At 37.5% G+C, this 27720-nt stretch overlaps 1 protein-coding gene across 13 annotated transcripts in view; it reads right to left on the bottom strand.

Moving 5' to 3' along the window:
• The window catches only part of LOC121506183 (muscleblind-like protein 2a), a 167699-nt gene that overhangs the window by 22036 nt on the left and 117943 nt on the right, over window positions 1-27720 (bottom strand). For 7 of the 13 annotated variants that reach the window (XM_041781842.1, XM_041781844.1, XM_041781848.1 and 4 more), the window contains exons 4-7: window positions 27307-27510; window positions 21812-22072; window positions 6728-6781; window positions 6173-6323 (exon numbers count right to left, since the gene is read on the bottom strand). In XM_041781842.1, the coding sequence (XP_041637776.1) occupies window positions 6173-6323; window positions 6728-6781; window positions 21812-22072; window positions 27307-27510 (670 nt within the window). Of the gene's footprint in view, window positions 1-4412; window positions 4480-6172; window positions 6324-6727; window positions 6782-21811; window positions 22073-27306; window positions 27511-27720 lie in introns of all 13 variants that reach the window. The other 6 variants (XM_041781849.1, XM_041781847.1, XM_041781851.1 and 3 more) reach the window with 3 other exon arrangements.

Genomic DNA, 27720 nt, shown 5'->3' with positions numbered 1-27720 from the left:
ACTGTAGCTTGAATTCACTGTGAACATTCTGAGGGGCATATCCACAAAAGAATATCTCCGCTTTTTGCACATTCTGAAACCTGTGCAAGGAAGAAATTGGTGCCAGCTGCACACAAAATGCGCAAAAGCTGCTCAGCCAAGCAAATAGTTCCCTTGCTGCACCTGTCCCGTCTGTATGCATATAGATATATAGAACAAATTCCTTGACTCATATGCAAATCAACCTCATTACAAATATCAACTAATTCACAAAGACTAGCACTAAATGCCACAGGCTGTAGAAGTTGTTCCTGTACGTCCTAAGGTAAACTTTTTATTAACAATAATGAGCTGTGGAACCAGTAGGACCACGTGTTGTGCCATGCCACCCCCCCCCCCCACACACTTCCCATCAGAAAACAATAAATTATTTTGTAAAAGAAAGAGCTCTTGCACTTTTGTTTCCACTCTACCCAAACCAGCCCTTCTCATCTCTACATTTCCCTCTTTATTGATTCTGAACTAAAAAGGTTATCGCCATATTTCCAAGTATCTTCTGTCCCAGTGGTTCTCAACCTTTTCAGTCCGCGACCCCCAAAATAAAGGTGCTAAAGAGTGGGGACCCGCACTATACCTGAAGGTTGTTGAACAGCCATGAACATTTAAGAACAGTCATGTGCAGACAAGGCTTGCCTATGAGGGGGGATAAAGGGGGAGGTTTCTTGGACCCAGCCACATTGGGGGCCTATGGAGGTCAGCAGATCCATGGTCTAATGTGAAGTTAAGCTGTGAAAACCATATTTTATATTTGACCTGATAATAACCACTCTATCAAAGAAACAAATATCTTTATTTATTAATTTAGCCTTCTAGATGAAAAAAATGTTTGACAAAAACAATTTAAATAGGTTAAAAATAGCTAAAGTTGGTTAATCATGGCAAAAATGGTGAAAAGGTGGTGAAATTGTTTTTTTCCAAGGACAAAAATGCGTTAAAAGTGGCAAAGATTAGATAAAAGTGGCAAAAACATAACCAAAAAATGTATTGAAGCAGCAAAATGGGCACAAAAAGTGGTAAAAGGGGATTAAAAAGTGGTGGAAATTAGGTGGAATGGGATGAAAAATTTATATTCACTGGCAAAAAAGGGTTAATTGTGGTTAAAATGGGCAAAAAGTGTTTGATAGAAACAAAAAAGGGGATAGAAGTGGCAAAAACAGGGAGAAAAACTGATGGAAAGGGTCTAAAATAGACAAAAATGAGTTTTAAGTGGCAAAATGTACTAAAAGTGGCGACAGTGTTATCTAAAGAATATTCCTAGATTTTTTAAGGTATCTGGTGACCCCCTCTCAGTGTCTTGCGACCCCCCAAAGGGGGTCCGGACCCCAAGGTTGAGAACCACTGGTCTATCTGAAAGCTCTTTCAATAGAACAGTAAATAGTTCCTCTATGCATGCTGCCCTGTAGCTGAGCCCTCCATTTTATGACTTTTGAGAACTCACTCTGTGATGGATTCATCTTTCTGGGGAATCTTTCTTTCCATGCTGTGCTGAGACGAGTCGTCTTGATCGGTACCCAAAAGTCTGTCAAAAGTGTCTTTTGTGCTGCTTTCTAAACTCTCAGCTGGGACTGAGGCAGAAAAAGCCTGCAGACAACTCAGCCTTGCAAAAATACAAAAATGTAAAGTATTTTTCCTGATTTTTTACATGCTGATTTAAGCAGAACTTGACTTGTTTACACAGAACAGCTGTGGGAAGGTAAGCCAAGTACTGAATGTCGGCCACAACAATTGGATTACTAGTTGACCCCTAGCTTAAATAAAACAATTATAAAGTTGTAGGAAATTAAGTTATCATATAACCAAAATATAGCTGAAAGACTATAATAATAATTTTGTTTTAATGCAACTTTATTTTTGAAATCTCTGAACTGTTTCGTCTTCAATCTGTCATTAATAGACTGCTATAAATCACAGACAGCAATGGCTCTATTAGCTTTTCTGAAACATGTCTAATGCGACAGGTACATTTATAAACTTGTTATGAAAATTTGAGAGGAATTAAGTTAACTAAATCTACACATGTAGCTAAAAAAGGAAGGGACTAGACAAAAGAAGGGAAATCTGAGGGGATATAGCAGCATCATGCAGTGTCAGTACAATAACATACACACACAGATTTAACCAAATGAACAGAAATCACTGCATCAGAATACATCTGAAAAATATGACCAGGAACCTTTAAATATCTCTCTTCTGTTTTAGTATTCACAAGAACCCATCCAAAGCTTGTAAGATTTGTTGAAAACATGATTTCCATTCACGACTTTAACCCAGGGCTACTTCCCACACATATGCAGATGGAGAGAGAGCTACAGGGATGAGGAGGGCTGTCAGACTTCTCACACCACAGGGAGACAAAAGAGCAGGTAGACGGACGAGCAATGACTCAGTGAGGCTGCGGGTGACAGTATTAGCTGTTAACTCATTCATCAGGGAGCTTCAGCTGCAGTTAGTCTATATGAGTCTCTATGAGCATTTCATTGCAGGGGGTAAAAACTGCTGAAGAATTAGTGAGAAAAGCTGAATTAATCTGAGGAAATTGGCTTTAAAATGGGCTTTTTTCTGTTTTTCCAATAAAGATGTCTGTCAAGAGACAAGAGAGGTCCAATAGATGTTTTTTATTCCACATTACTTAGAAGCTATTATATGACAGACGGTACAGTGCCTTAGCTTGTTTTGTGCTCTTGTGTTTTCTCAGAGGGACAGGTGTGTCATATTTAAGAGGTAATAAAATGCATATTCATTGCTCTCATCAAAGCCTGCAATTATGTGTTTATATCAGCAGGCACTAGAAAGCATGGCACAATGGTGGTCAAAGTTTTCAACAGCACATGATTGGAAACGACAGAATCTCAAGGTTTACGGATAGTGATAAAAAAATGCCAGAGCTTTAAAGAAATCATGATCTTTAGTCATATTTGAACCCAAAACAGTATGAGAGAGAAAGCAGCTGTTTGCAATTACTTTTTAAAATCTTTTTAGTGTCGCTTAAAGATTCTAAAGTTATGCTTACATCTCTTAAAAAACCACCAGACCAAAGAAAGTTACACTTTGGTTTAATTTTTGAGAATAAAACACATTTTTGAGACAAAAGTCATACATTTATGAGATAATAAAATTGAAAATAGTCGATTATGTGGAGGAAAATCATACCAAATATGCATGAATACTGCGATTGAGAGCCCAATCAAATCTGTAATTTTTACTGGGACTGAGCTATGGTAGTTTAAGTCCAGAATCATCATATTCTCACCGGCATTTGGACTTTGAAGAGACAGTTCCGTACAGTTAAATCACAACTTTCAGTTTGGTTTCTGACTGGATAAAACTGAACATTTTTAAAGTTTATAAAGTCAAAATGTACAACTTTTTAAAATTAATATTGAGTTTTCTCTTGTAAATGTAGAACCTTTTAAACACAAATTCAGAGTTTGGTTTTCCTTTCATTTATGGCTTTATAGTTTCAACTTTTTGCTCCAAAATTTTGATTATTCTTCTCAAAAAATGAACAGATCCTATTTCTATGCATATTTTACAGTGTGGCTCTAAAAACAGTCACAAAAAAGTCTTACAAACAGGTAATTCTTAGTTTTAATCACAAAAAATTGCAAGCAAACTCTCATGTGAGTGTTAAGGCCTTCAAATGGAACTTATTTAGCATCAAAGTCTTGTACAGGAAAAGATTAACTGTATAGTTGATGAGCCACAGCAACTTGGATGCCAAAAGATGCAGGCAGATCCATAAAGAAAGAACTGTGTGCACATATGGCACCAACATTAGCAAAGATTTAGTGTTTGCTATTTGCCTTGCCATGCTAATACACACACAATTTGCGTGAATATTTCCGTAAGCTAAATTGCCATCAGTGGCTTTGTGCTGAGGTGACAGTCACTGCAACAACACAGCATGACAGGAAATAGTTTTCAGACCAACAACTCAGAGTTTGTGCTGAGACATGCACAAAATGCATGTGTGCCAGCAAAAAAGAGAATTACGTATGACTAAGAGACTAGAAAGAAAAAAAAAAAACAAAAACGCAGGGACCACAAATTGGAAAAGAAATAAATAAGGCTGAGATGACACTTGGGTTCATCTGACATAAAATTCCACAACTCTTACTGCCTTTAGCAATTAGTGCTGGCTTTTGCAAATAAGCCAATAGAAACTCATTCACAAAGGAACGAAACAATTGTGCACAGAAATGAATATTTACTCATTTCTACATGCATGAAAATGGGACAGGAGCAAGCAGGTAGTTGTTTGTTTTGCTTGGCAGTTTTCCTCGATTTCCCCTTTGCACATGCTTTATCTTTTCCTGTCATTTGCATAGGTTTAGCACATGCAAAAAGCAGCGCTATTCTTTTGTGGTTCTTACCCTGATTGTTCTCTTTTGGACTTTCCAATGGGAATGCTAGCATCAAATTTATCTGTTTAAATGCCACCTGGAGAAGGAAGATAAAAGATGACAAAGGTGATGCCTGACCTGAAACTTGACATAGCTCCCTTTGGTCTGGTATGTGGTTAAAAACTGAAGTTATGGGCTTTGCTGTCACTAAATCTGCCATCAATCACATTTCAGTTCAGGAACTGGTTTAGCTCAGTTGGCCGAGCAGGCTCAGGCACTGTTTGGTGCATGTCTTCCCACTATCTCTCATCAGCTGTCCTGTCTAATGAATGCAGAAGCCAAATGTCTTTCTTTAATGACAACACATCACAATTTGTGACCTTGAAGCATTAGGAAAAATTCCATTATTGATTATTGTGAAACCAATACGAATGGGGCATTTATATGGTCTCACCTCATAAACAAGGTAAATACAATCCCGTCTGAAGGAACCAAGTGTTCAGGAGTTTGCTTGTAATTTTATGTGGATTCATCCCTTTGCTTAGTATCAGTCTAATGCAGGGGTGTCAAACTCAATCACAGCAGGGGCCGGATTCTGGATTCAAGACTAAGCTGAGGGCCTAGCAGGGTCACCTTTTTAACCATTAACTGTCAACCTTGTTTCACCAGTAATAAAATATGAAAAAAAAAACTTAGCACTGATGATAAATGATTTTGACATTTACAAAGTTGAAAAGATAAGTTTAAAGGCTCACAATCTGAGAAAAGTAAATGTATTAGTTCAAAAAGGTCAAAACAAGAAATTGAAATTGAAAAATAATGTTTTTTAAAGGCAAATATATTAGAAAGAACTCAAAATCATAAATTTAAAAGGTCAGAATATAAAATAAAACATGCAATCATGATGTTAAAAGTCAAAATATTCAAAATTTTAAATTGTGAGTCTAAAAGGTCAAAGTATGTGATTATGAAGTCAGAGTCCGGAGTTGCAAATTTTAAATTGTGAGTCTAAAAGGTCAAAGTATGTGATTATGAAGTCAAAGTCCGGAGTTGCAAATATGAGGTAAAATACAAAACAATTTGTTAAAAAGGTCAAAATATCACTTAAAATTTAGAATTATGAATCTTAAAGCTCAAAATATTTTATGAGAAGTCAAAATCATGAGTTGAAATGCTCAAAGTATGAAATTAAAAGTCAAAATCCTAAGTTTGAGTCCTAATTGTGAGATGCTAAATTGAAAATGTGAAATAAAACACAAATTAATTTCTTTTCCCACATTCCTGACTTCTTATCTAAATATTTTTACTCCACTTTTTCAGATTTTGTGACTTCACAAGGATATCTTAAATCATCAAGGATAAATTTAAATTTTTATACTTGAGGAAATCTACAGACCTCAGACTGATGGGCCAGTTGTAACAGAAATATGAGATCACCTTGGGGGCCAGATTTGACTGATCAATGGGCCCGATTTGGCCCCCCAGGCCTTGAGTTTGACACCTGTGGTCTAATGCAAGATTCACTTTTTTTGTTTAGTTCTGTTAAGCTTTGGTAATTTTGGACGAATCATTAAATAACGTGTATCAAAAAGTGAGGAAAACTTCAACATCATCAAAAAGAGATGGTTTTATAAATGACAACATCAGTGAAAGACGATGTAAAAGAGCACAAGCAACCCAAGAAAAGATGATGAAATGAAGGTTATCTGAGCACCTCCAGTGAGTGCGTGTCTGTGGACCCCTGCATGCTCTGCTTCTATTTGTGTGTCAATCAAGGAGGACGCTCTTACCTGTGGGAAAGAAAGCAGGCTGCTGGAGCTGTGCATTGGCCAGCGCCTGCTGGTAGTGCAAAACACTGGGGTTGAACAGGGAGCTGGCTCCATTGCTCTTCTCAAGTGCTGGTCTCTTTGGTAGGGGCTGGAGGACGCCGTGGGGGAATGCCTGCCCATCCAAAAAAGAAAAGAAAAAGAAAAAAAAAAAAAACAGGACAGAAGAAAAGCAGAGTCGATTTGAACTGTCTACAAACACAGCAGAGGTATTTGTAAATCTTGTATTAGTCTATGCACAGCACAACATGAAAAGTTGCTGTAACTATCACAAGGACAATGAGAAACTACACCATAGCAAGGCAAACACATTAAAGAAAACAGTGCGATTAATTTAACATTACTGGAGTTAATACAGGTATAGAAGAATCTAGGTTTGCCACTGGTGATCATAAATGATAAATATTTCTACTTTTAAGAGTCTTCACAAAAACAAAAGAGCCAACTTAAATTTTTGTGAGTGGCTAGAGTACAATTAAAGAAGCTACATGCAAAGCAAAAGGTGAAAGGTCCAAGTACCAGGTCTACAGTTGCCTCGAGGGGTCGCTTCATTGCTTTGGCAGTCGATTGAGTCTTTAATTAGCAGGCAGCGAGCACATGATGGCAGTGGGCCAATGGGATTCAAGCGTATTAACATACAGGTAACAGCAAGCAGAGGTGCGTCATGGGGGACAGCATTGCATTGTGGATAGGTGAGAAGGAAAAAAACAAAAACAAAAAATAATCTGAAAATGCAAGTATACCACATACAAAACAATAGGCATGCACATAAACAAAAAATTGTTTTGTTTACTTTTAAAGAAATATTGCTACTTTTTGAATTAGTACAAAAGCAAAAAAAGCATCTAGATTAACATTTGGTTAAAAAAAGCAAGAATCAACTGTAGGATGTACTTCACATCTACTGCACTGGGAAATGAAAGAGTAGTCAATATGTCTGAACAAGGAAATCAACTTTGTGAACATCTATGTAAGAGGAAAAAGCAGTCGAGTAAACACAGCTCATCAGGATGACCAATAGAAGGCCAGGTAAAGGTATTCATTTCTTCTACATGTGAAATCTTCCTACTTTTGAAAACATGGGGTGCTTTTAGGGCTCTGTGTAATGTTTAAGTGGGGTTACTGAAAACTTGGGGGAAAAAGGGGGGAACTGATCAAAAGTAAAGTTAAACTGTGATAATCACCTTTAGTATATACAACTCTTTTTAACCACTCTTCTGATATTGATCACAAAATATTACATTTATGTGTTGTTGTTGTTGATGCCTGTCTTTAAATTTAAAACAAACAAACAAAAAAAATTTCAAAGGTAATGAATTCATTAAATGAAAGAAAAAATTATGGAAGCATTAAGTTATCATCAGATATTAGCTTAGGTTAATTATCCATATCAGCTGAGGATGAAAATTTCTGCCAATATTTACATCTGATACGTCTGCTTTAAACACCTGCATACCAATTGTAATTATAAACCAACACTGACTGTAAATATCAGCCTATGTATCCTATAATTATCAGCCTTTATTGACTGTAAATATTGGCCAATATTGGCTGTAAATATCAACCTATGATGTTAGTAAATATCAGCTTTTATTGCCTACAAATATAAGCCTGCCACATACAAATGTCCACCAACATATTGGTAGTAAATATCTGTAAATACACTGTAAATATCACACTATACCAGCTGCAAATACCGGCTTATATCAGCTGTAATTGTTGACCTATATTGGCTGTAAATGCAAATAGGGCTGCAACAACTGATGATTTCAATCATCAGTTCATTGGATGATTATTTTCTTGAGTCAACGATGAATCGGATGTTTTTTCCCGGGGTGGCGGTACTCTTAAGGTTATTGATATTATGATAACTTATTCAACAAGATAACATTAGTTCATTCACACTTATTGTCAGACTGTCACTCATGGACAGGCACACAAACTATCTCTCCTCTCTGTGTCACACACACACACACAAACACACACCCCCACACACCCACACACACACCCACACAGCTGCTCCTGTCGCCCTGTGACAGCAGCTCACTTTTTTCCTTACACTCTCCTGTTTTAGCGGACATTTAGAACACAAAGTGAGGCAAATATCATGGATTACATGAACGCCTGTCCATCGCTCTTGTTTTTATCCAGGCTCTCATCGTAACAGAAACGAAACTAAAGTTCTGCCAGAGTTTTTACGACAACGAGCTAGTTTTTGATTGCTAGCGTCTCATCTCCATCATGAGACACGGTTGATGATGAATATATCTACTCAATTTTTCCACTAATCATCAGATTATGATCAGAGAACTAAACTAAGCAAAAGTGAAATTTACCAGCCGTCTGTGTGTGACGTAAACAGCTCCGCACCATGCCAAGTGGCACCATATTTGACACATAAATTTGTTGCCAATGCTTTTAATTATCAATTTTTATCGATTTGATCGATTTGTTGTTGCAGCCCTAAATGTAAACCTATATTGGCTATAAATATAAGCCTAAACTGGCAGTAGATGTTGGCCTGTGCTGGCTGTAAAAATTGTCTATATTGACTGTCAATATCAGCCTATATCAGCTGTCAATTGTTTTCTATTTGTATGACTAAGTTTGTTGAGTTAAGGATGGAACCAATAAGGTCATGTCAGATAGAGTTTTTTCTTAATTCATCCTTGTTCCTAAAATTTTATAATGTGTTTCAAGTTGTAGGTCTGAACCACATTTATATGTAAACATTGGCATATATGATATCTGCAAAAATCCTATATTGTACATCCCAGGGTGGGATGTGGGCCAGGCCCCTAAAAATATGAAGAAATTAACACTTTTGCACAAGAAACTTGAGTATAAGAGCTCAATAGTGACTGCTTACTCTTCAGGCTACTTTGGCTCCAGATGTTAATTTCTCCACTCAAATCATCCATTAACATTTTTTTTTTTTCTGGAAGTGAAGGAACTACACATCCCAAAATCCATTGTGATTAATTTAATTAATTAACCTAGCCAAGCTGATAGATTGGCCAGATTCCATGTTTGTCATTAGGCAGAGCTATTTCAAGCTGATACCGGTCAGTGTCATTTGTTATTCTGATTGGCCAGTAATGAATGCAACAGAAAGACTGTTTGCCCAGTCATCCCTCAGATTTTTTCTGAAAGGTTCTGTCCTTCCCAAACACAGTCTATGGGGTGTTTCCCAGATATATCCCAAATGCTATTGATATGTGAAAAAGTCTGTCAGACATGACAGGTTAAAAATTAATTGGGCATGACAACTTTTCACACTTTTTTGAATTGTTTGTAATAATGTAATATTGTTGTTTGTGTTAGAGTATGGTGTGTGTATTGCCGTTATCAACAGCTGTCAGGTGAGGTTTGCAGGGGTGGTAAACATTTCCATAGCAACAGCAGGCTCCACCAATCAATGATGTTGCTGTGAAACTCTAGGATGCTGCAGTTCTTTTCCCCTAGATCACATACAAATCATGTTTGTCTCAAAATGAGGTTGGTAAACAAATGTGTTCCTTCGACAGGAGCATTTACCATTATTCCCCTTGTAGCTCATACTAAGTCTGCCTTAGGGCAGCGGCACACTACAGGATTTTAAGCCTGATTCTGGACAAGACTTGCCTCCCCCGACAGTCGTGGGGGCATATCCCGAGGGGAGCCTTGTTGCAAACGACTATTTTTCTGATTAAGGGTTAGGGTCCAAATCCCGTCGTAGCCTCCAAAATCCCGAGTCGTAAATATCAAACACATTTGATATGTACGAGTCTAGGTCATAGTGCCTCTGATGGAGTACCCACAACAACCAATGAGAGCGAGCAGATCGGGTAGCGTCACAGCCAGATCATACGTACGTTCACTGTGCACAACCATGAACGCAACTTCAACTGAATTTAAGCCAGGATTTCATCCCGAGTCTTTCCCTTTTATTATGATTTTTGCTTCACCTGCAACACATGCCAGGACAGCCTGTTGTGGAGAGACAGCAAGACAATATCGACAGACATTCGTGTTTTGTCTTTTTTTTTGAAGTCGCATGATCGTGCGAGGTCGTAGGCAGGTCAGCAGGTGTGTGGTCTGACAGTCTGGCTGAATCGTCTAGTGTGTGCATTCAGAGGATTAAAGATGAAAAATCTTTGGAAATTGTCCTTAAGTCTGTGGTCTCTCACGGTTTTAAAATCATTTCAGATTAAAAAAATCTTCTAGTGTGTGGCCGGCCTTAGGTGATATTATGGCCAGTAGTCAAATCTGCTATGGAGAAAATAAACAGAGATTCCACTTCTGACAACACACTTTTGAGCTCTAATTGCAAACAGAGGCAAACTAATATAGATGTCTACTGATACATTATATTGCCAAAAGTATTAGCTCACCTGCCTCAACTCATATGAACTTAAGTGACATCCCATTCTTAATCTATAGGGTTTAATATGACGTCAGTCCACCCTTTGCAGCTATAACAGCTTCAACTCTTTTGGGAAGGCTTTGCACAGGGTTTAGAAGTGTGTTTATGCGAATTTTTGACCATTCTTCTAGAAGCGCACTTGTTTGGTCAAACACTGATGTTGGACAAGATAAATGCAGGGATGTTGTTGCCAGATCTTCACAAACTTTTCCCCTGTCTCACAGTTCCATCCCACAGCACCAATTAACCACTCTTCACTTTGCCATTTGGTATGTTTACATTCTTGACTGCTGTGTGTGCAGAGTATTCTATGCTCTTATTAGTCAAAGTGACGGACATCAAGGAAGCAGGACAAACAGACATGTAGACTTCCTGTTTGGTGGTGTCTCAGACATGACCGTGACCGTCATTCATTATAAACTACTACACATCATGAAATAGCAGAATTTGGGGGCAGGCGCGTCCCAGACTATGGTGGCCTGCAGGTGCAATACAGTTGGGGTCATGGACTGGGATTTTATGTAAATTACTCTTATTTTTTGAGATTTTATCCAAGGCTCAAAGTATTGGCTCACCTGCCTTGACTCACATATGAACTTAAGTGACATCCCATTCTTAATCTATAGGGTTTAATATGACATTGATCCACCCTTTGCAGCTATAACAGCTTCAGCTCTTCTGGGAAGTCTTTCCACAAGGTTTAAGAATGTGTTTACGCAAAACTTTTGACCATTCTTCCAGAAGCGCATTTGTGAGTTCAGCAAACTGATGTTGGACGAGAAGGCCTGGCTCTCAGTCTCCGCTCCAATTCATCCCAAAGGTGTTCTGTTGGGTTGAGGTCAGGACTCTGTGCAGGCCAGTCAAGTTCATCCACACCAAACTCTCTCATCCATGTCTTGAGGGACCTTGCTTTGTGCACTGGTGCACAGTCATGTTGGAACAGGAAGGGGCCATCCCCCAAACTGTTCCCACAAAGTTGAGAGCATGGAATTGTCCAAAATCTCTTAGTATACTGAAGCATTCAGAGTTCCTTTCACTGGAACTAAGGGGCCAAGCCCAGCTCCTGAAAAACAACCCCACACCATAATCCCCCCTCCACCAAACTTTACACTTGGCATGATGCAGTCAGACAAGTACCGTTCTCCTGGCAACTGCCAAACCCAGGCTCATCCACCAGATTGCCAGATGGAGAAGCACAATTCGGCACTCCAGGGAACGCGTCTCCACTGCTCTCGAGTCCAGTGGTGACGTGCTTTACACCACTGCATCCAACGCTTTGCATTGCACTTGGTGATGTATGGCTTGGATGCAGCTGCTCGGCCATGGACACCCATTCCATGAAGCTCTCTACCACTGTTCTTGAGCTAATCTGAAGGCCACATGAAGTTTGGAGGTCTGTAGCGATTTATTCTGCAGAAAGTTGGCAACCTCTGCGCACTATGCGCCTCAGCATCCGCTGACCCCGCTCCATCATTTTACATGGCCTACCACTTGGTGGCTGAGCTGCTGTTGTTCGCAATCACTTCCACTTTGTTATAATACCACTGACAGTTGACTGTGGAATATTTAGGAGCGAGGAAATTTCACCACTGGACTTGTGGCACAGGTGGCATCCTATCACAGTACACTGGAATTCACTGAGCTCCTGAGAGCGACCCATTCTTTCACAAATGTTTGTAGAAACAGTCTGCATGCCTAGGTGCTTGATTTTATACACCTGTGGCCGTGGAAGTGATTGAAACACCTAATTTCAATTATTTGGATGGGTGAGTGAATACTTTTGGCAATATAGTGTATATTTGGAGCCTTTTTCTGGCTTTTGCAGATGGATTGGTATTAGTGCTTATTTATTTTCTGCTTATTTTGCTGGTATCTGCTTCAAAAATCCCATATTTTCAAGCTCTAACATTAAAAAGCCCTACAATAATCACAGCAACCTTGGTTAAAAAAAGTTTGCTACACTACAAAGACAATGACAAATAAAAGATTTCAGACTAAAATGATGAAAGAAATATACTAGAACTGAAAACCTTGATAAACATTTGTAATAGTGTAATGATATCAAGGCAGATTTTAGATAACACAACAAGTGAAAGTTTTACATGTGGGATGATTTGTTGTTTTAAATGATCAGAAATTGCAACCAAACTCTATCTCTGTTATGATTTTGTTTTAGGTCAAGTGTTTAACTTAATTGTTTAATCGGGAATGTGGAGCTCTGTTTATTCGTACAATATCTTTGAAATATAATATATAAATATTATATTTGAGTTATACTGAGTTTAGATATAAATTTAAAGTCTGATATTAGTTTGAGCTTTATGAGGTAGTTAAACAGTGTTTTATGCCAACTTATTACTTTGGTTAAAGCATTAAAATCACATCTTTAAAATGTCTTTATATTTGATTTCACTGCTGAGAGGACAAAAAAAGATGAAAGATATGATGAGCACAGCACCTGTGGAGTCCATGCACAAGCCTCTTGCTTCATGTTTGTGGATTTTCTACCATTATATCATGTCTTTATCCTATAGGAGAGGGATAATGCATTGCTGATGATCTGATGGCTAGTTCAAATAAAAAACTGCCTTTTTAAAATGACACAAAAAGCAAAAGATGACTGCATTCAAACTCGCAGCGTGGAGGAAGATCACTGCACGGCAGATAATGCAGAATGAGGCAAAGTGAAAACAGCATAATCTCTCTAATAGGATCTTCTTACTGTAACTGTATCAGGTAATGTGTAACCTTATCTACGCTAAGCGTATTCTCTCTTTGTTAAAAAGAAGTGAATTATGGGTAATGATATTTGCTTCAGTGCAGCAGTACAGATTTTAAAGGTTTCAATAAAATGCTTTAGATCCAAGCTAAAGGCTAAAAGAAAATTGGATTAAAGGTGCTGACTAAACAAGTCATTGTCCTAACGTTAACCCTGCTAACCTCTGCTGTAGCTGCTATCTGCTGACGGTAAATGGAGGACTGCTCGTAAAGTTGATAAACAGGGCTGTATGTGGAACACAGAGGAGTGGACTGTAAAGAGGATGCAATGGAAACATTGACTACTTATTGAGGTAAAGCTGTGAGAATATAAAGTTAAAACAACGTGCTTATAGTGTGTCATTCCTTAAAACAATGTGAATATTTCAAAAAAGAATTGCATGAAAATATTTTGCTTACAGTGCTTACAGATTTATTAGAACACCTGTCATATTTGTCTCAAAGACCATCCAGCATCATGAAGTGCTTTAATGCAGACTCTTTCATTTTCAGTCAGCTCTCCACGTTTTACCATTTTGAACAGGAATGAGGAATTTCAAACTGAGCTCACCCAAATTTGAGCTGGCTCACTAGGCTTCTCTGAGAAGTCAGAAATGAATCAAGCATAACATTTAACCACTAAAACTCATTTTTCTCTTCAGGAATGCAAGTAAATAACTATAATTTGACATATTAATCAAGAAATATTGATGTGCTTTTCTATTTTTTCAGTTTTTGTGTAAATCAGTAAATTTGAACATTCATGGATAACAATAAGCTGTGGCATAAACCTTACTTTGGTTAGGGTTAGGGTGGTCTTACAAATTTGTTAAGCACTGTATATAGAGAAACAACATCATACTATTGAATGTCGAATTGAATCAGTTTAAATGCAATATATGAAGTTATAATACTTCTATCATTACTGTATTGTTAGACTGTTGATATTACAGCCCTGTTGAATTTTAGCACATATAGGTAAATGATGGATTTTCAAAGCAGTGTCAATTTTTCAAAGACAGTTATGCTATGTTAGATATGCTTTGAAAAAAGCAAAAGCAGAGCCCACTGTTCTGATACCTTCAAAATGATCATTTGATTCCCTTGAATTGTATGGTGTTCTTTTCTAGAAAATCAGGGTTTTACTACTTACTTTACTTACTGCATATACAGTATCTCCTTGACTGCAGTTTATTGAATCATGTCCCTTTGCATGCTTATATGAATTATATCGACTGAAAGCCGTTAGAACACAGCCCGAATACCCAGGAAACATCTTTGATTCCACAGTATATCTCAGGGTGCCAGTCCTCGTCATTTTCCTGCTTCTTTGCAGCTCCTACAAAGTGCGTGTCAAGGATTTAAATGGAGGAAGGACAAGGGATAGCAAGCAGTGATGGAGCCAGCCAATGAGAGAGAGAGGAATGTGCAACGCGTAAAGCATGCCCATGCCATGGAGGGAGTTAAAGTCAGTCAGCACACTGACGCAGTACATGGTATGTGAGTTTAGCAGCCAAAGGATTATTCAAAAGAAGAAGAAGCCACTCAGAGACAAACAGAAGGGAGGGCCACGATCAGGACACAATGACAAACCTGGATCCCTGTCTGAATCTACGTTAGGGCTGGGCAATATCAACAAAAGTCAGGTCTTGGTTTGTCTAGATATACTAGATATAGTTTTTTTTTTTTTTTTTTTTTTTTTTTTTCAAAAATGCTATTCCTTGGGGCTTCAAGTATTGACTGTAGTTAGGAAAGTGGATAGGGTCAGAAACTGGAAAGAAAGAGAGTTGGGAATAACATGGGAAAAGAGTAGCGGGTCGGGATTTAACCCACTCAGGGTGTGCAAACATAACCACTAGACCACCAGCACATCTATCATCATCGATTGTTGCTGATTGTTAATACAAGATATCCTGCCGATGTTTTTTTTTCTGTAAAGATGCAATAAATGGTCATCACAATACCAAAATTTTAAACTTTGATATGGTTCTAGTAAAAACCAAACCACATTAAAACCTGTTTGATATCAAGGTAACAAAAGTACAAGTCCTAGTCAGTTTTTCATTCATAACCACCAAAAATTGCTTGCATACTTCGTACACACTGTCTAAATTGTGCAAAAGCATTGGCAATGTATTTCCATAAACTAAGGTTGTCAAGATTTGCTATGCTTGTATACATTGTTTGTGTTTCAGAATGATCAAATCTAAAACATTTTAATAATTGGTGAAAAAAAAAAGGAATGTAATGTTCTTCAGACATTTTTTTACCTGAGAGAGAGCACTGTCCGAACTGCATCAATATGTGGACAACAAAAATTATTACTATATAAACCATGCTTTGCTGGAAAGTTCTGCCTTCATGCACAGTGCCATTTTATGTCTAGTTTTAATCTATTCTATTAACTTTACTCTTAATTTTATTTCCTTTAACTTTTATCCTATTTCTCCTATATTTGAGTGTGTCTCAGTTAATCTAGGAACTTGGAAATTCCGAGTTGCCAGTCAGATATTTCATGTACTCTGAACTCAGAATTCCGACCTGGAAACTCAGAGCAACTTCTGTAGCCCGAGTTACCGACTAGTAGCTTTCAACTCGAGTGTGATGTCATTCCAGAGAATTTTTATAATGAGTAAAAACAAAAATGATACATACTAGGGCTGAACGATTCGCAAAAATAATCTAACTGCGATTTTTCCCCCAATATTGCGATTTAATATGCGAATATCCTTACGTCAATCATGTATTTTCTGACAAATTCAAGCAATAAATAATTCCATAAATAAGACCATGTGCATTATAACAATGAAATTATTTCAGAAGCAATTATTCCATAATAGCATGAATCCAAATATGGGGGTGCAACAAGCTTTTAGCTATAAAGGAGACAGCTGGGATGGAGGAGATGAAGCTGGCTAACAGCTGATCACAACTTTCATGAAATAACACTAGGCTTCAACAGTTTTAGGTAGAACGAGCTAACTATTTTTGCTCATACTGGCTAATGTGATGTCATTTGCTTTGTTTAAGGGCATTATCTTTTTTATGTCATTCATTTTGATTAAGAAAAACATACATAAAACATAAAAAGGAAGATTTTTATAAACCATTGTAAAAAAAAAAAGACACTTGAATGTTTGCATAATGTGCAAAAAAATCTCTGCTGCAAAAAAAAAAAAAATTATTAAACGGGTATTTTGACACATTTCAAGTTCAAGAAATATTGCAACTTCTGCAATTTGTAAATTGCAGTAAGCCATATTGTGATTTAATCTAATTTGCGATTAATTGCCAAGCCCTAATACATACCGTATATAAATATATATTAAATATAATCTCTAAAAACCCATATTGGACAATTTATCATCAAAAATCACAGACAAACTCCTGCAGACGGTAAAAAGGTAAGCAATATTTGGAAAAGTGGGATAAACTGGCAAGGCACAAGTGCACTCCTTGCCAGATCATCCCACTTTCCAAATATTGCCAACTTAATTGTCAAATTTGAAAAATCTTTTTGTGAAAAATGGCCCACCTTCAGTTAGTTTCCCTATTATTTGTTACCACTGATTGTGAAAATAATGAAAACTTGATCATTTTGAAACATACATGGTATTTAAGAGTAAAGGAAATCTTTATCACAGTGGTAAACACAAATATTGACAATGTTTTTGCCATAGCTGGGAAGCGAACCTCGGTCAGCTGATAAGAAGGCATCAATGATCCACACTATCTTAGGTCTTAACTTATGGAGTTGGGTTCTTTTGTTGCTTGGGTTTGTATGGGTTATCCTGTACTCTTAAGACCTGTTTCATTGACTCGTATGATGTGTCTCTTTGATTCATGTGATGTGTTCTTGGGTTCTTCAGGGTTGCTGGTGTTGGGTTAATTTTATTGGATCCGTTTTCTTGGGTACTTCTGCAGCTGGGGTTTTTGTATATATATATGGTTTATTCTCAGGTTTGCCTTAGCACAAGTGCTGTAAAGAAAAGTTATTAATTTCATAATTTAGACAGCGAGTCAAAGTTTTTCTACATTTTTTGATACTTAAAAGAAAAATGTACCTTTTTAGATGTTAAGGACATGAACAAACAAAAAGTATATAATCCACACTTTGTTTTGTGTAGTTTCCAAAAGGGGGGGGTGTAAACTGTCCTCCTGCATTACAATATCTTTTTGTTAAGCACTGTGCAGTTTCTGTACAGATGTGTTGTTCTTTTAGACTCATTTGTTTTCACTGCGTGGAGATTGCACAGCTAGCTGAACTTGCAGCCTGCTGTGATTGTTATAAGAAGCTCAGAGCTTACTGCCTGTCTTTGTTTCCTTCACTGGGGGGTGTTTTCAGCCAATCAGTTTTCCACAAGGCTTATAATTCCTGTTACCTTTAAATGCAGGTATATGACCTAACTAGGAAGAAAATTGGTTAAAAAGTGGTATGTATTGTTATGTATTCTAGCATGTACTGAGCAGTACACGGTGAATAAGGAGGATTTTCGATCATGGTTTGACTCATGCAGTGTGTGACAGTGGCAGCTGCACACAGTAAAGAGCTTGTATGTCTTAGCACTCTAAACTGTTTGGATGAAAAACAGAAAAATTAATCAACAGTGTGACTTGTACACCAGATTTCACAGTAAATGCTCCTTGAACTGAAATAAATAAATAAATAAATAAATAAATTGGTCATTTCCAGTTTCAGGTTAACATTTGAATGAGCTATCTTGTGGTCAATCCACACTATACTGTTATTGTTTCTTACTGTAAAAACTATTTTCACAGAGCATTAGGACTTGCATCTTTAATCAACAGCAACATATTGGTACAAACACGATCATTTAACTTTTATTTAGTTTGAAAATACCCACACATATGTTAAAAACTTGTTAAGCTCTTGTCTGTGTTACTGTTCCCTTTTTTTCCTCTTCCTGTCAGGGTAATTTTCCAACTAAGCCAAAGGAGGGTGCACCGTGATGCTACGTCCTCATCCATCCCTGATTCAATTTGCACTGATCTGCAGAGGGCTGCACTTATCATTGAGAGCAGAGGGGGGTGGGGAGGTGGGTTAAGGGAGAAGAAGAGGAAGGGAGGGAGGGGTGAGCCAGCACATTGTCTCTGTATGTGTCAAGGGCATTGGAAAATAAAAGCAGACTGCGGTGAGATAATAACAGATTGTTCTTGCGGCATTATTCTGATGTGTTTAGGTCTCGCTAAAGCCTGTTTATTGTGTACAAGGGCCTCGCTTTGGGGCCACTATTGTCGGTGAAATGTACTTCAGAGTCTGCTGGAATAAACCAGCAGAGGTGGGCATGTTTTTATACAGTAATAAAGCAGTGCTCCACATTTTATGTTACTGTTAGTTTCATCATCAACAGCATGTTTTTACAAGTCATTTAAATGAAACCATATATAGTTACGCTGTGTGTATTTAGTGGTAAGCTTTAATGTTTCAAATTGCTAAAAAAGAGATTGCAAAAGCTGTTTAAGGAGTGTTGGGCTGTGTCCAAACACAGATGTTACAGTGGATTCCTTGAGATTATATGGATGTTTTTAGAATGTACTAATAATGGGTTTACTTGCTTTTCTCTAACTCAGTGATACTCAATGCGTGGCTCTGGAGCCACATGTTGCTTTTTTGTGATTATTTGTGGCTCTTTTATGTCTTCATTTCAAATATTATTCCCACAGAAAACCTTAAAAAAGGGAAACTTCTTGTCAATTTTTACAATTTTTTTTTGCCACTTTTCATCCATTTAAGCTACCTTTTGCCGTTAAAAACCATGTTTTTCCCTACTTCTTGCCCATTTTTGACACTTGTTTTAGCAAATTTTTTACCCATTTTAACCACTTTTATCCCATTTTTGCCCTTTTTCACCATTTTTTCCCACCATTTTTCACCCATTTAAGCTATCTTTAGCCGTTAAATACCACTTGTTTCCTATTTCTTGCCCATTTTTGCCACTCTTGACTGCTTTTTGCCCATTTTAGTCACTTTTCACGCTTTTTTTGCCAAATTTTTGCCACTTTTGGACTATTTTTTGCTACTTATAACTTTTTTTTTTGTCACTTCTCACCCATTTTTGCTACTCTCTGACCCTTTTTCCACCTTTTTCTCCCCATTTTCGCCCATTTTCACCCATTTCTGGTCCTTTTTGACCATTTTTGCCACCTTTAACTTACTGTTTTGCTACTTCAAGTTGTTTTTGCCACTTTTCACCACTTACATTGTGGCTCTTGCAAAGGTGTTTTTCAACAATTTGGCTCTTTGGTTGAGCAGGGTTGAGTAACATTGCTCTAACTATAAAACCTTATTCTATGTCATAAAAAACCTCCCTTACCATTTTTATCAAAGGATAAGGTCCTATTAGAAAGTTCAAGGTGTCCTGTTCATGGGTTCAATAGGCCCATACAGACCTTACAAGCTCTTGCTTTGAAAAGTCAGTCCCTCCTGGCTTTCAAAGGGCTTTTTAAGGCTCAAAATGAACGAGTTTGGAAAAGTTGCAATGCCAGTAGTGAATTTTAAGAGTTTAAAGCATTTCAAATGTTGTCAAGACACCGTTAAAAATGATACAAACTTAAACCAAATTCATAGTCCTGTTGTGATGTTGAGATATTTATGCTCCTGTGATGTTTTGCCTTTACCATAAATGTCACATGGGTGTAAAGGGGGGAGCAAATATAGGATCATCAGAGCCATCACTGTGTTTGTGCACATTTGATTTTGCATATATGGAGCTCCTGCTGGGTTGTGCTCAATCACCATCCTGCAGTGCCAAAAAGCACCATGAACTGATGGACAGGAGAACGTAATATCATGCTGTCATAGTATTGGTACGAATGTAATGCACAGCAACAACGGTATAAATATGACACGGGCATAAATTACATGATTATGTCTGGTTTAAAAACCATGGTATCTTTGTGCGTGATTGGCCAGAAAACTGATCTGACCTAAACCTCACAGAGAATCCACAGAGCAACCTGGGCTTCTATAACACCTCAGCAGTGCCACAGGCTGATCACCGCCATGCCACGCCCCACTGCTGCTGTAATTCATGGAAAAGGAGCCCCGACCAAGAATTGAGTGCTGTACATATTCATACTTTTCAGTAGCACAATATTTCTGTGATAACAACCCTTTTTTTCTATTTGTTTTAACTAATTTTCTGAGATTTTTCACGGTGAGATTCTGCAACTGTGCAATAACACAACCCTGCTGCCTTCGGGTCATACTGCAACAACATGATATTGCCATTACTGTAGCACAGTAGGTGCAGTTTGCCCACACAGGTCACGTGTAAATGGGTATGGATGTGATTGTATGGGATTAGCTAATACTGATGACCAAGTCTCCATTCTCCCCTTTGTGGGGTGCCAGAGATTGCGGGGGGGAGCAAGGCTCTGTCTGCCTCATACACAGGTGTCTGGGTAAGAACATTTGTGTTTAGGGCGACTTTTAATTTACTATTTTTAACAATAAAGAAAAATAAGATTGATGTTATATTTTGACCCTTTTGTTGCCATTACACTTAAAGCAAAATAGGTTGGGAACCACTCTTTCATGGCATTGTGGGACAATGAGAAAGCAGGACACAGTAGAGGCTCCAGAAACATACATAGTGAGACATGCTCAGACATAAACACAGTACTGCGCTCCCCAACTGGCTCCACTGATCCCATTTTTACCTCTGTAATGCCTCTGTGACTCCCTCCGAATCCAGCACAGAAGGAGGGATTCACTTCATCCCCAGTTTAAGTCTCCACAACATTCAAAGTGAAGTCAAAATGTCACAAGTGCGTAAATATCGGGGCTTTAAAAGGAACTGTGAATCATGCTATTAGGAATACTTTAGTTGGAGCATCACTGACTTTAACTTACATATCAAACAGGTAATATTCAGGATTCCAGATCAGGCTTCCTGTGACAAAGTGGCCAGTGAGACTGAGCAGAACGGGAAGGGTCATCAAACGGTGATGCCTGATGTTTTTTTTTACTGCAGAACATATCGCACACCAGGGCAGCCAGCTGACAACACTGATTGTCCTCTGTATTTGTTTTTCTTCTAAAGTTACATTTTATTGCATGTTTCTATGAGATCTGTGGAGTCGTCATGATGGAATCGTTACTACAAACAGCACAAGTGTGGCCTCACTGTCTCACTGTAGTATGTGCATTTGGAGGGTTTTAATATTGACAAACCATTGAAACTCATTTTATTTTTGGTTTTTAATGCTTAAAAAGTATAGCAGATATAAGGGATCCATGTTTATATGATCACGTGGCGGAGAAGGAAACTAGGTATGAGAAAAGTTCTTGAGATTGTCTAAAAATTTCAAGGGCAGGGATAAGTTGAATTTATTTGAATCATAACTGATGTGTCTAAACAAGCAGATTTGATTTTTTTGGACAAGAATGTGTGTTTAGTGTGTTGTTGTGCTCTCACCATGGCTGCAGCCGTGGCGGCAGCTTGCGCGGCCACAGCTGTCTGGTTGGCCTGGTGTTGGGCTGCCTTGATCTTGGCCTGCAGATGTGCCGGCGGGTGGAAGTATTTGCACTTCTCACGGGAGCAGCGGCTCTTGATGTAGTCCATGCAGACGGTAACTGTGTTGTCACTGGTGTCGATCATGGGGCTGTCACTCGGGTGGGCGAATCGGCAGTCGGTCTCACCGCGGGCACAGTTGCCCCGCTGGAACTCACGACACACCTGGAAGTGGGAGGGACCGGGGGATGGAGGAAACCGATTCACACACACAGATGAAGACGGACACACAGATGAGTACAAGCAAAAAAGAGAGAAACAAATAAATAAACACTGAGATGCACAAAGATTTAAGTACTTGTACGGAGACACAGAATTAATGTGAGCTAAATCTATTTCCATTTATTCATAGTCTTCCTTTTAAAGTAATGCATGTTCAAACTTCTAACAAAGTAATTCAGGCATCAAAATCAGATTTTTGACCCTTAACCCTTAGAGCTCACAGCTATTTTTTTCACTACCATGTCTCGTCTGGACTTTTTGTCTTAAAAAGCTTGTAAAACATTAACCCTGTGGTGCACAGTCAAGCTCTATACATCTTTTTTTTCAGGACAATCTGGGCTTTAAGAATATATCTACAACAATAATGTCACTTGAATTTTGAAAAAGTTTTAGGACTCTAAAGACAAAATAAAAAAACAATTCGGAATTTGAAACTAAAAGATTGTTATTGATAACACACATCAAACAATAGTGACAAAGAATTTTCTTTACACAGACTTGTTCTCCTATCCCTTGGGGACAAAACGGTGAAAAATTAAACATTCAGTGACTAAGGGTTTTCAAAATATCTTCATATATACAAAAAATGTCCATGCGCCTTTTTGCAGTTAGATTCATTTGTGCTGTTCCTTTAAGCAGTAGAGAAGCAACTGGTCAACTACCACTCCCACAATGCATTGCATGTCAACTTTGCCCTCGACAAATATGGCGCTATCCACCAAAAAAAGCCAAAGTAAATAATCAAAAATGGATTAAAAATAGACAAGATATGTTTATAATCGGATCTAACACCATGGATTTAATCTCTGAAGACCCCAAAAAGTCACTGAAGTTCCGGGCTCGCTAGAACGGCATCCTTAAGGGCTATGGAGACATCGAGGGTAAGAAATGAACGGCAAAAATAGTCAGCTTTCAGAGGAAAAAAATGAGTAAGTGTCTATGACGTATGGTTCAAAAGTTATTAACGTTTTTCTGAACCGTTTCACTTTTTGTTGTATATGACAGCCCTGTCTTCAGAGACCCTGGGTGTCAATCAAGTTCTGGGCTCACTAGAAAATTTTCTGCAAGAGCTACCAATCCATGAATAACATACATAGAAAGGCACAACACAGAGATTTCACAGGAAAAACAAGTTAGTGTTTATGAGTTATTGTTCAAAAGTTACCATTTACAAAGGGGTGTGCCTGCGGCACGGATCCGTGCTGCTGGAGCTCGAAGGGTTACGTATCATACTTTTTAGCTCTTGCATAATCATACATAAAGCTTTATAAAGAGCCAACAAGCCTTGAGGCCTTTTCAGACAAAATGCAGAATAACCAAACTTTTGTTTTTAAACTCATACTTGATCATAGGAAACCTCCCACACAGACATTAGGATTTATGTAACAGTGCAGTGAGAGGGGAGCTCACTTTTGCATTGATCTTTATCTGTGAAAGAGCACAAATCTGCTGTCAATGCAATTATCACGGTGTCTTCAATGTATGGATGTTTACAGTAACTAACAAAACAATTAAAATGCTACATGCTTACAGCTAGGGATGAATGATTTTTGATGAGCTTACACAAGGTTCAGTCTAAAATGCCCTGCAGACTTAATGCTTGCCTTTCAAGGTGACACAATGACTGGGCAATGATTTTTGAAGTCAATATTTCTAAACACACACACACACACACACATATATATATATATGTATATATATAAAAAAATACATATATATATAAATACATATATGTTGTCTTCATTTATAACTATCTTTTTTGCATTATTTTTGCTGGCTTCTGGTTTTCATGCATCATTGTCACTAGACGGCGGCTGCCGTGCATCTGAAAGCTGTCTGCAAACTGCCCTTAGATAACAAAAGAAGAAGGCAGTTCTGTCCAGTGACACAACTTGTGGAATTAAATTTGTGTCAGAAAGATTCAAACAAAACGTATTCGGTACCAAACAAAATCAGCATTTGAGGACAAAAATATGTGATCCGAGCAAAAAAAAAAAGTTTACATAAAGAGTACAAATTTAAAATTGATAACAAATGATCAATCTTCACATTTTTGACATCTATGCTTTTTTTTTTTTTTTTACAGTTCCTGTTTTTTCTCTCTCCGTAATCAGTGAAAGGACAGGGCAGTGGATAGTGCAGGAAATCAGGAAGCAAGTGTCAGGAATTCTAGGAGTATGAACCACTAACAGTAATGTACCTATTGACCACAAATTAACAGCTAAAAGATATAGCATTTTATTTTTAAATAAAGGGAGCACCAGCACTTATTATTATCCACTTAAAACGCTGACTTCAAGCACATTGTCAGGACTGTCTAAGGGAACCCCCCTGTTGAATCTGCTGTTAAAATAGCAGAAAGAAAAAAAGAAAGAAAGAAAGAAAGAATGAAAGAAAGAAATAATGAAAGATAGAAAGAAATGATTAAAGAAAGAAAGAAATGATGAAAGAAAGAAAGAGTGAAAGAAAGACAGAAAAACAAAGAAAGAAAGAAATAATGAAAGAAAGAAAGAAATGATGAAAGAAAGAAAGAAATGATGAAAGAAAGAAAGAGTGAAAGAAAGACAGAAAAACAAAGAAAGAAAGAAATAATGAAAGAAAGAAAAATGATGAAAGAAAGAAAGAAATGATGAAAGAAAGAAGAGTGAAAGAAAGAGAGAAAGAAAGAAATAATGAAAGAAAGAAATAATGAAAGAAAGAAAGAGAGAAAGAAAGAAAGAAAGAAAGAGAGAAAGAAAGAAAGAAAGAAACAGATGAAAGAAAGAAAGAGAAAAAGTCCAATGGAAAGGTCTTTAATGAGAAACACGAAGGCTTCAATATGAAGTTTAGGCTTTTTCATGACCCGTAATATTTTCATTTAGTAGTACAGGTTTGGACCTATAGTTCAGACTTTGCAAAGCAGTTGTAAATGTGAATATTGTGAAGAACTTTCATAATGAGTATTTGAGGAGAAAAATAAACGTCATGATATAAATAGTATTTGAAGCAGAACCACTGCAAACAGAGGGAGGCTCTGCTTGTGTAGGTGGATTGTTCAAAGGCTTAACTTTATCCTGCTGCTCCAGACTTGCTCCATCCTTGTTTAAATAAAGACAATAAAATAAGATTTGAACCTCAACGCCATGCAGTGTGTGCCAAAGCTTAATAACGGGAGAATTACTGATCCAGTTGGTGTTTAGCTGGTAAAGAGGCCTGAATGTAATCACAGGGGGATCCTCTTTTGACTTGCACTCTGGGATGCACTGTGAACATTACAACATTAAAATACACAACAACACACACGCGCAGGCTGTGTGTGGGCTCTGTGTCTCTGAGGGACGCTGTTTCATTAAAGCCAACTTCATTCAGTTGCTAAGTGATAGCACTCCCGGAGAAAAACACATACAGACACACACCTACGCAGCACCTCCAGGTCTTAGGGAGATTATTGTTTATCTTTATAAACATGGTGGAAAAATAATCTCCTCTTTATGCACTCTTTCACAATCACAGCTTTTTCTCCTTCAGAGCTGTTGCCAGGGGGCAGACACAGACAGATGTAGTTGTCCCTGTCTGGCAGTTTGATCACATTCAAACTTAAATCACTGTAATTGCATCTTTTCTGTGTTTTTGATTATTTTTTCTGATACAATCCTTAATTGTTTCTGTAAGGGGTTACACGATACGTTCTGGGGTAATCGAGGTAAAGAAGAATCACTGAGGAGCCTGATAAAAAATGATTTGTTTACCCTTTAGTCTTTTGATTTCTTAAAGAAAATCTAAAAAATAAATAGCTACTCACAAAACCTTTGTGGTCTAATATGTGTATAGCTTACTTTGAGACCTTATTTATCACACTGATAACTGTCACAGACTTGCTGTAGTGCATGTCAGCTCTGGCAATGCCACCATATTGTGCTATCTTACCGAGACAAATTATACTGATGTTGACATGTGCATATTTTATGGCTAAAGATCTCTGCCTAAAGTAGATCTAAACAAGCTAGTGCAACATAGATTGGTTGTTATAATCCCTTAGCACAGTAAAAAAAAAAAAAAAATATATATATATATATATGTATATATATATATATATATATACATATATATATATATATTTGTTTCCACTTAAAGTCACTCAATTGTGTTAACTTTGGCAGCTATTTTTAATTATAGCTTTAGTCTAGTCTTTAAATGAAATGCAGTTTAGTTTTAGTCACATTTTAGTCATTTCTAGCCTTTTAGGTTTTTTTTGTCTAATTTTAGTCGACGAAAAATCAAAACATTTTAGTCTAGTTTAGTCCATAAAATGTACTCACATTTTAGTCTTAACTTTTAGTCCAAGCATTTATTATCTTGCCTGAATCTGGAACCAAACCATGGTGTGTTCTCTGCACTCTGCCAAACCTGGGGTCCCTGCTTTCTACAGCTAAGAGGCAGAATAGCTGAAACTGCATTGTATAATGACAGATTAACCCACAGTGGAGATATACAATGGATTTTGAATGTCCGACAAAAACTACATTACATTTTAGTATAAATGTTTTGAGTTTTTGTTGACTAAAACTAGATTAAAACTAAAAGGGATAGAAATGACTAAAATGTGACTAAAACTAAAAGACATTTCATTTAAAAACTAAAATTAAAAATAGCTGCCAAAATGAACACCATTACATAGCTTTAGATATTGTCCATACTGCATGGGACCCCCATTTTCATTAGTTTATTTTCTATGAGCCTGAATCTCTGATTTGGGTTTATCAAAACAACTACTAAGCATATCTAATTCATCAAATATTTGATCTGGAAACAGATTCAAGCCATGTTTTTTTTTTCTTAAGCCTCTATTTAGATCATCATTACAACAATCGGCTGAATTTTTCAAAGGTTAGGAAGCATATTCAATAAGTTGGAATCAATTTCTATGACAAATGTAATACCAAATATCAATTAGCAGTTTTTGCTTTCTAAATTAGTCGTATACTTGTTTTTTGGTCATTTGCATCAAAAGCTCAACATCCAGCTTAACATACTATAAATGCTCTTGAGCTCTGACTGATACTAATGAGTACTATACATCTAGTGGCTCTCATTTACATTCAAAATTATGGTTAAATGCTGCTGTAATTATACTTCCATAATATAATAGACGTTCAGTTTCAGCTTGGTGAAAGGAGGACTGTGATTGGCTGTGTCACCTCCAGCTTGTCTGTACGGAGCAGCTTCTGGTTGGAGGAGGAGCCGGCAGTCACAGAGACGGGTGGGCTCCCAGGGACGATGACGGGTGTGCTTGGCAGGATGTCTGTGGGCACCAGGCCCATGCTGTGGGACATGGGAGTCAGGTAAGGTGTGTAGCTCAAACCTGCGCTGGAGCTCAGGCCCTGGCTGACTGGAAACGTCTGCTGTAGAGGAAAAAACAAAGAAGAACCAACTTCAAAATGTTGTTTCTCTGTTTTTTTGTTGGCTGATAGTACATATCTCCTCACGCTGGCCCTCAATCATCAAACTTGAGTAAAATCAGCACAGATTTGATTAATTATGAAATTATCATTGGAGTATCCTACCAATCACAATGTATGAATGAGCAGGTGTTGATAAAAATCGACATTTAA

This window comes from Cheilinus undulatus, linkage group 24, assembly GCF_018320785.1.
Source record: "Cheilinus undulatus linkage group 24, ASM1832078v1, whole genome shotgun sequence".
NCBI lineage: Eukaryota > Metazoa > Chordata > Actinopteri > Labriformes > Labridae > Cheilinus > Cheilinus undulatus.
The sequence above is the reverse complement of the archived record's forward strand: the minus strand, read 5'-3'. Positions and strand labels throughout refer to the sequence as shown.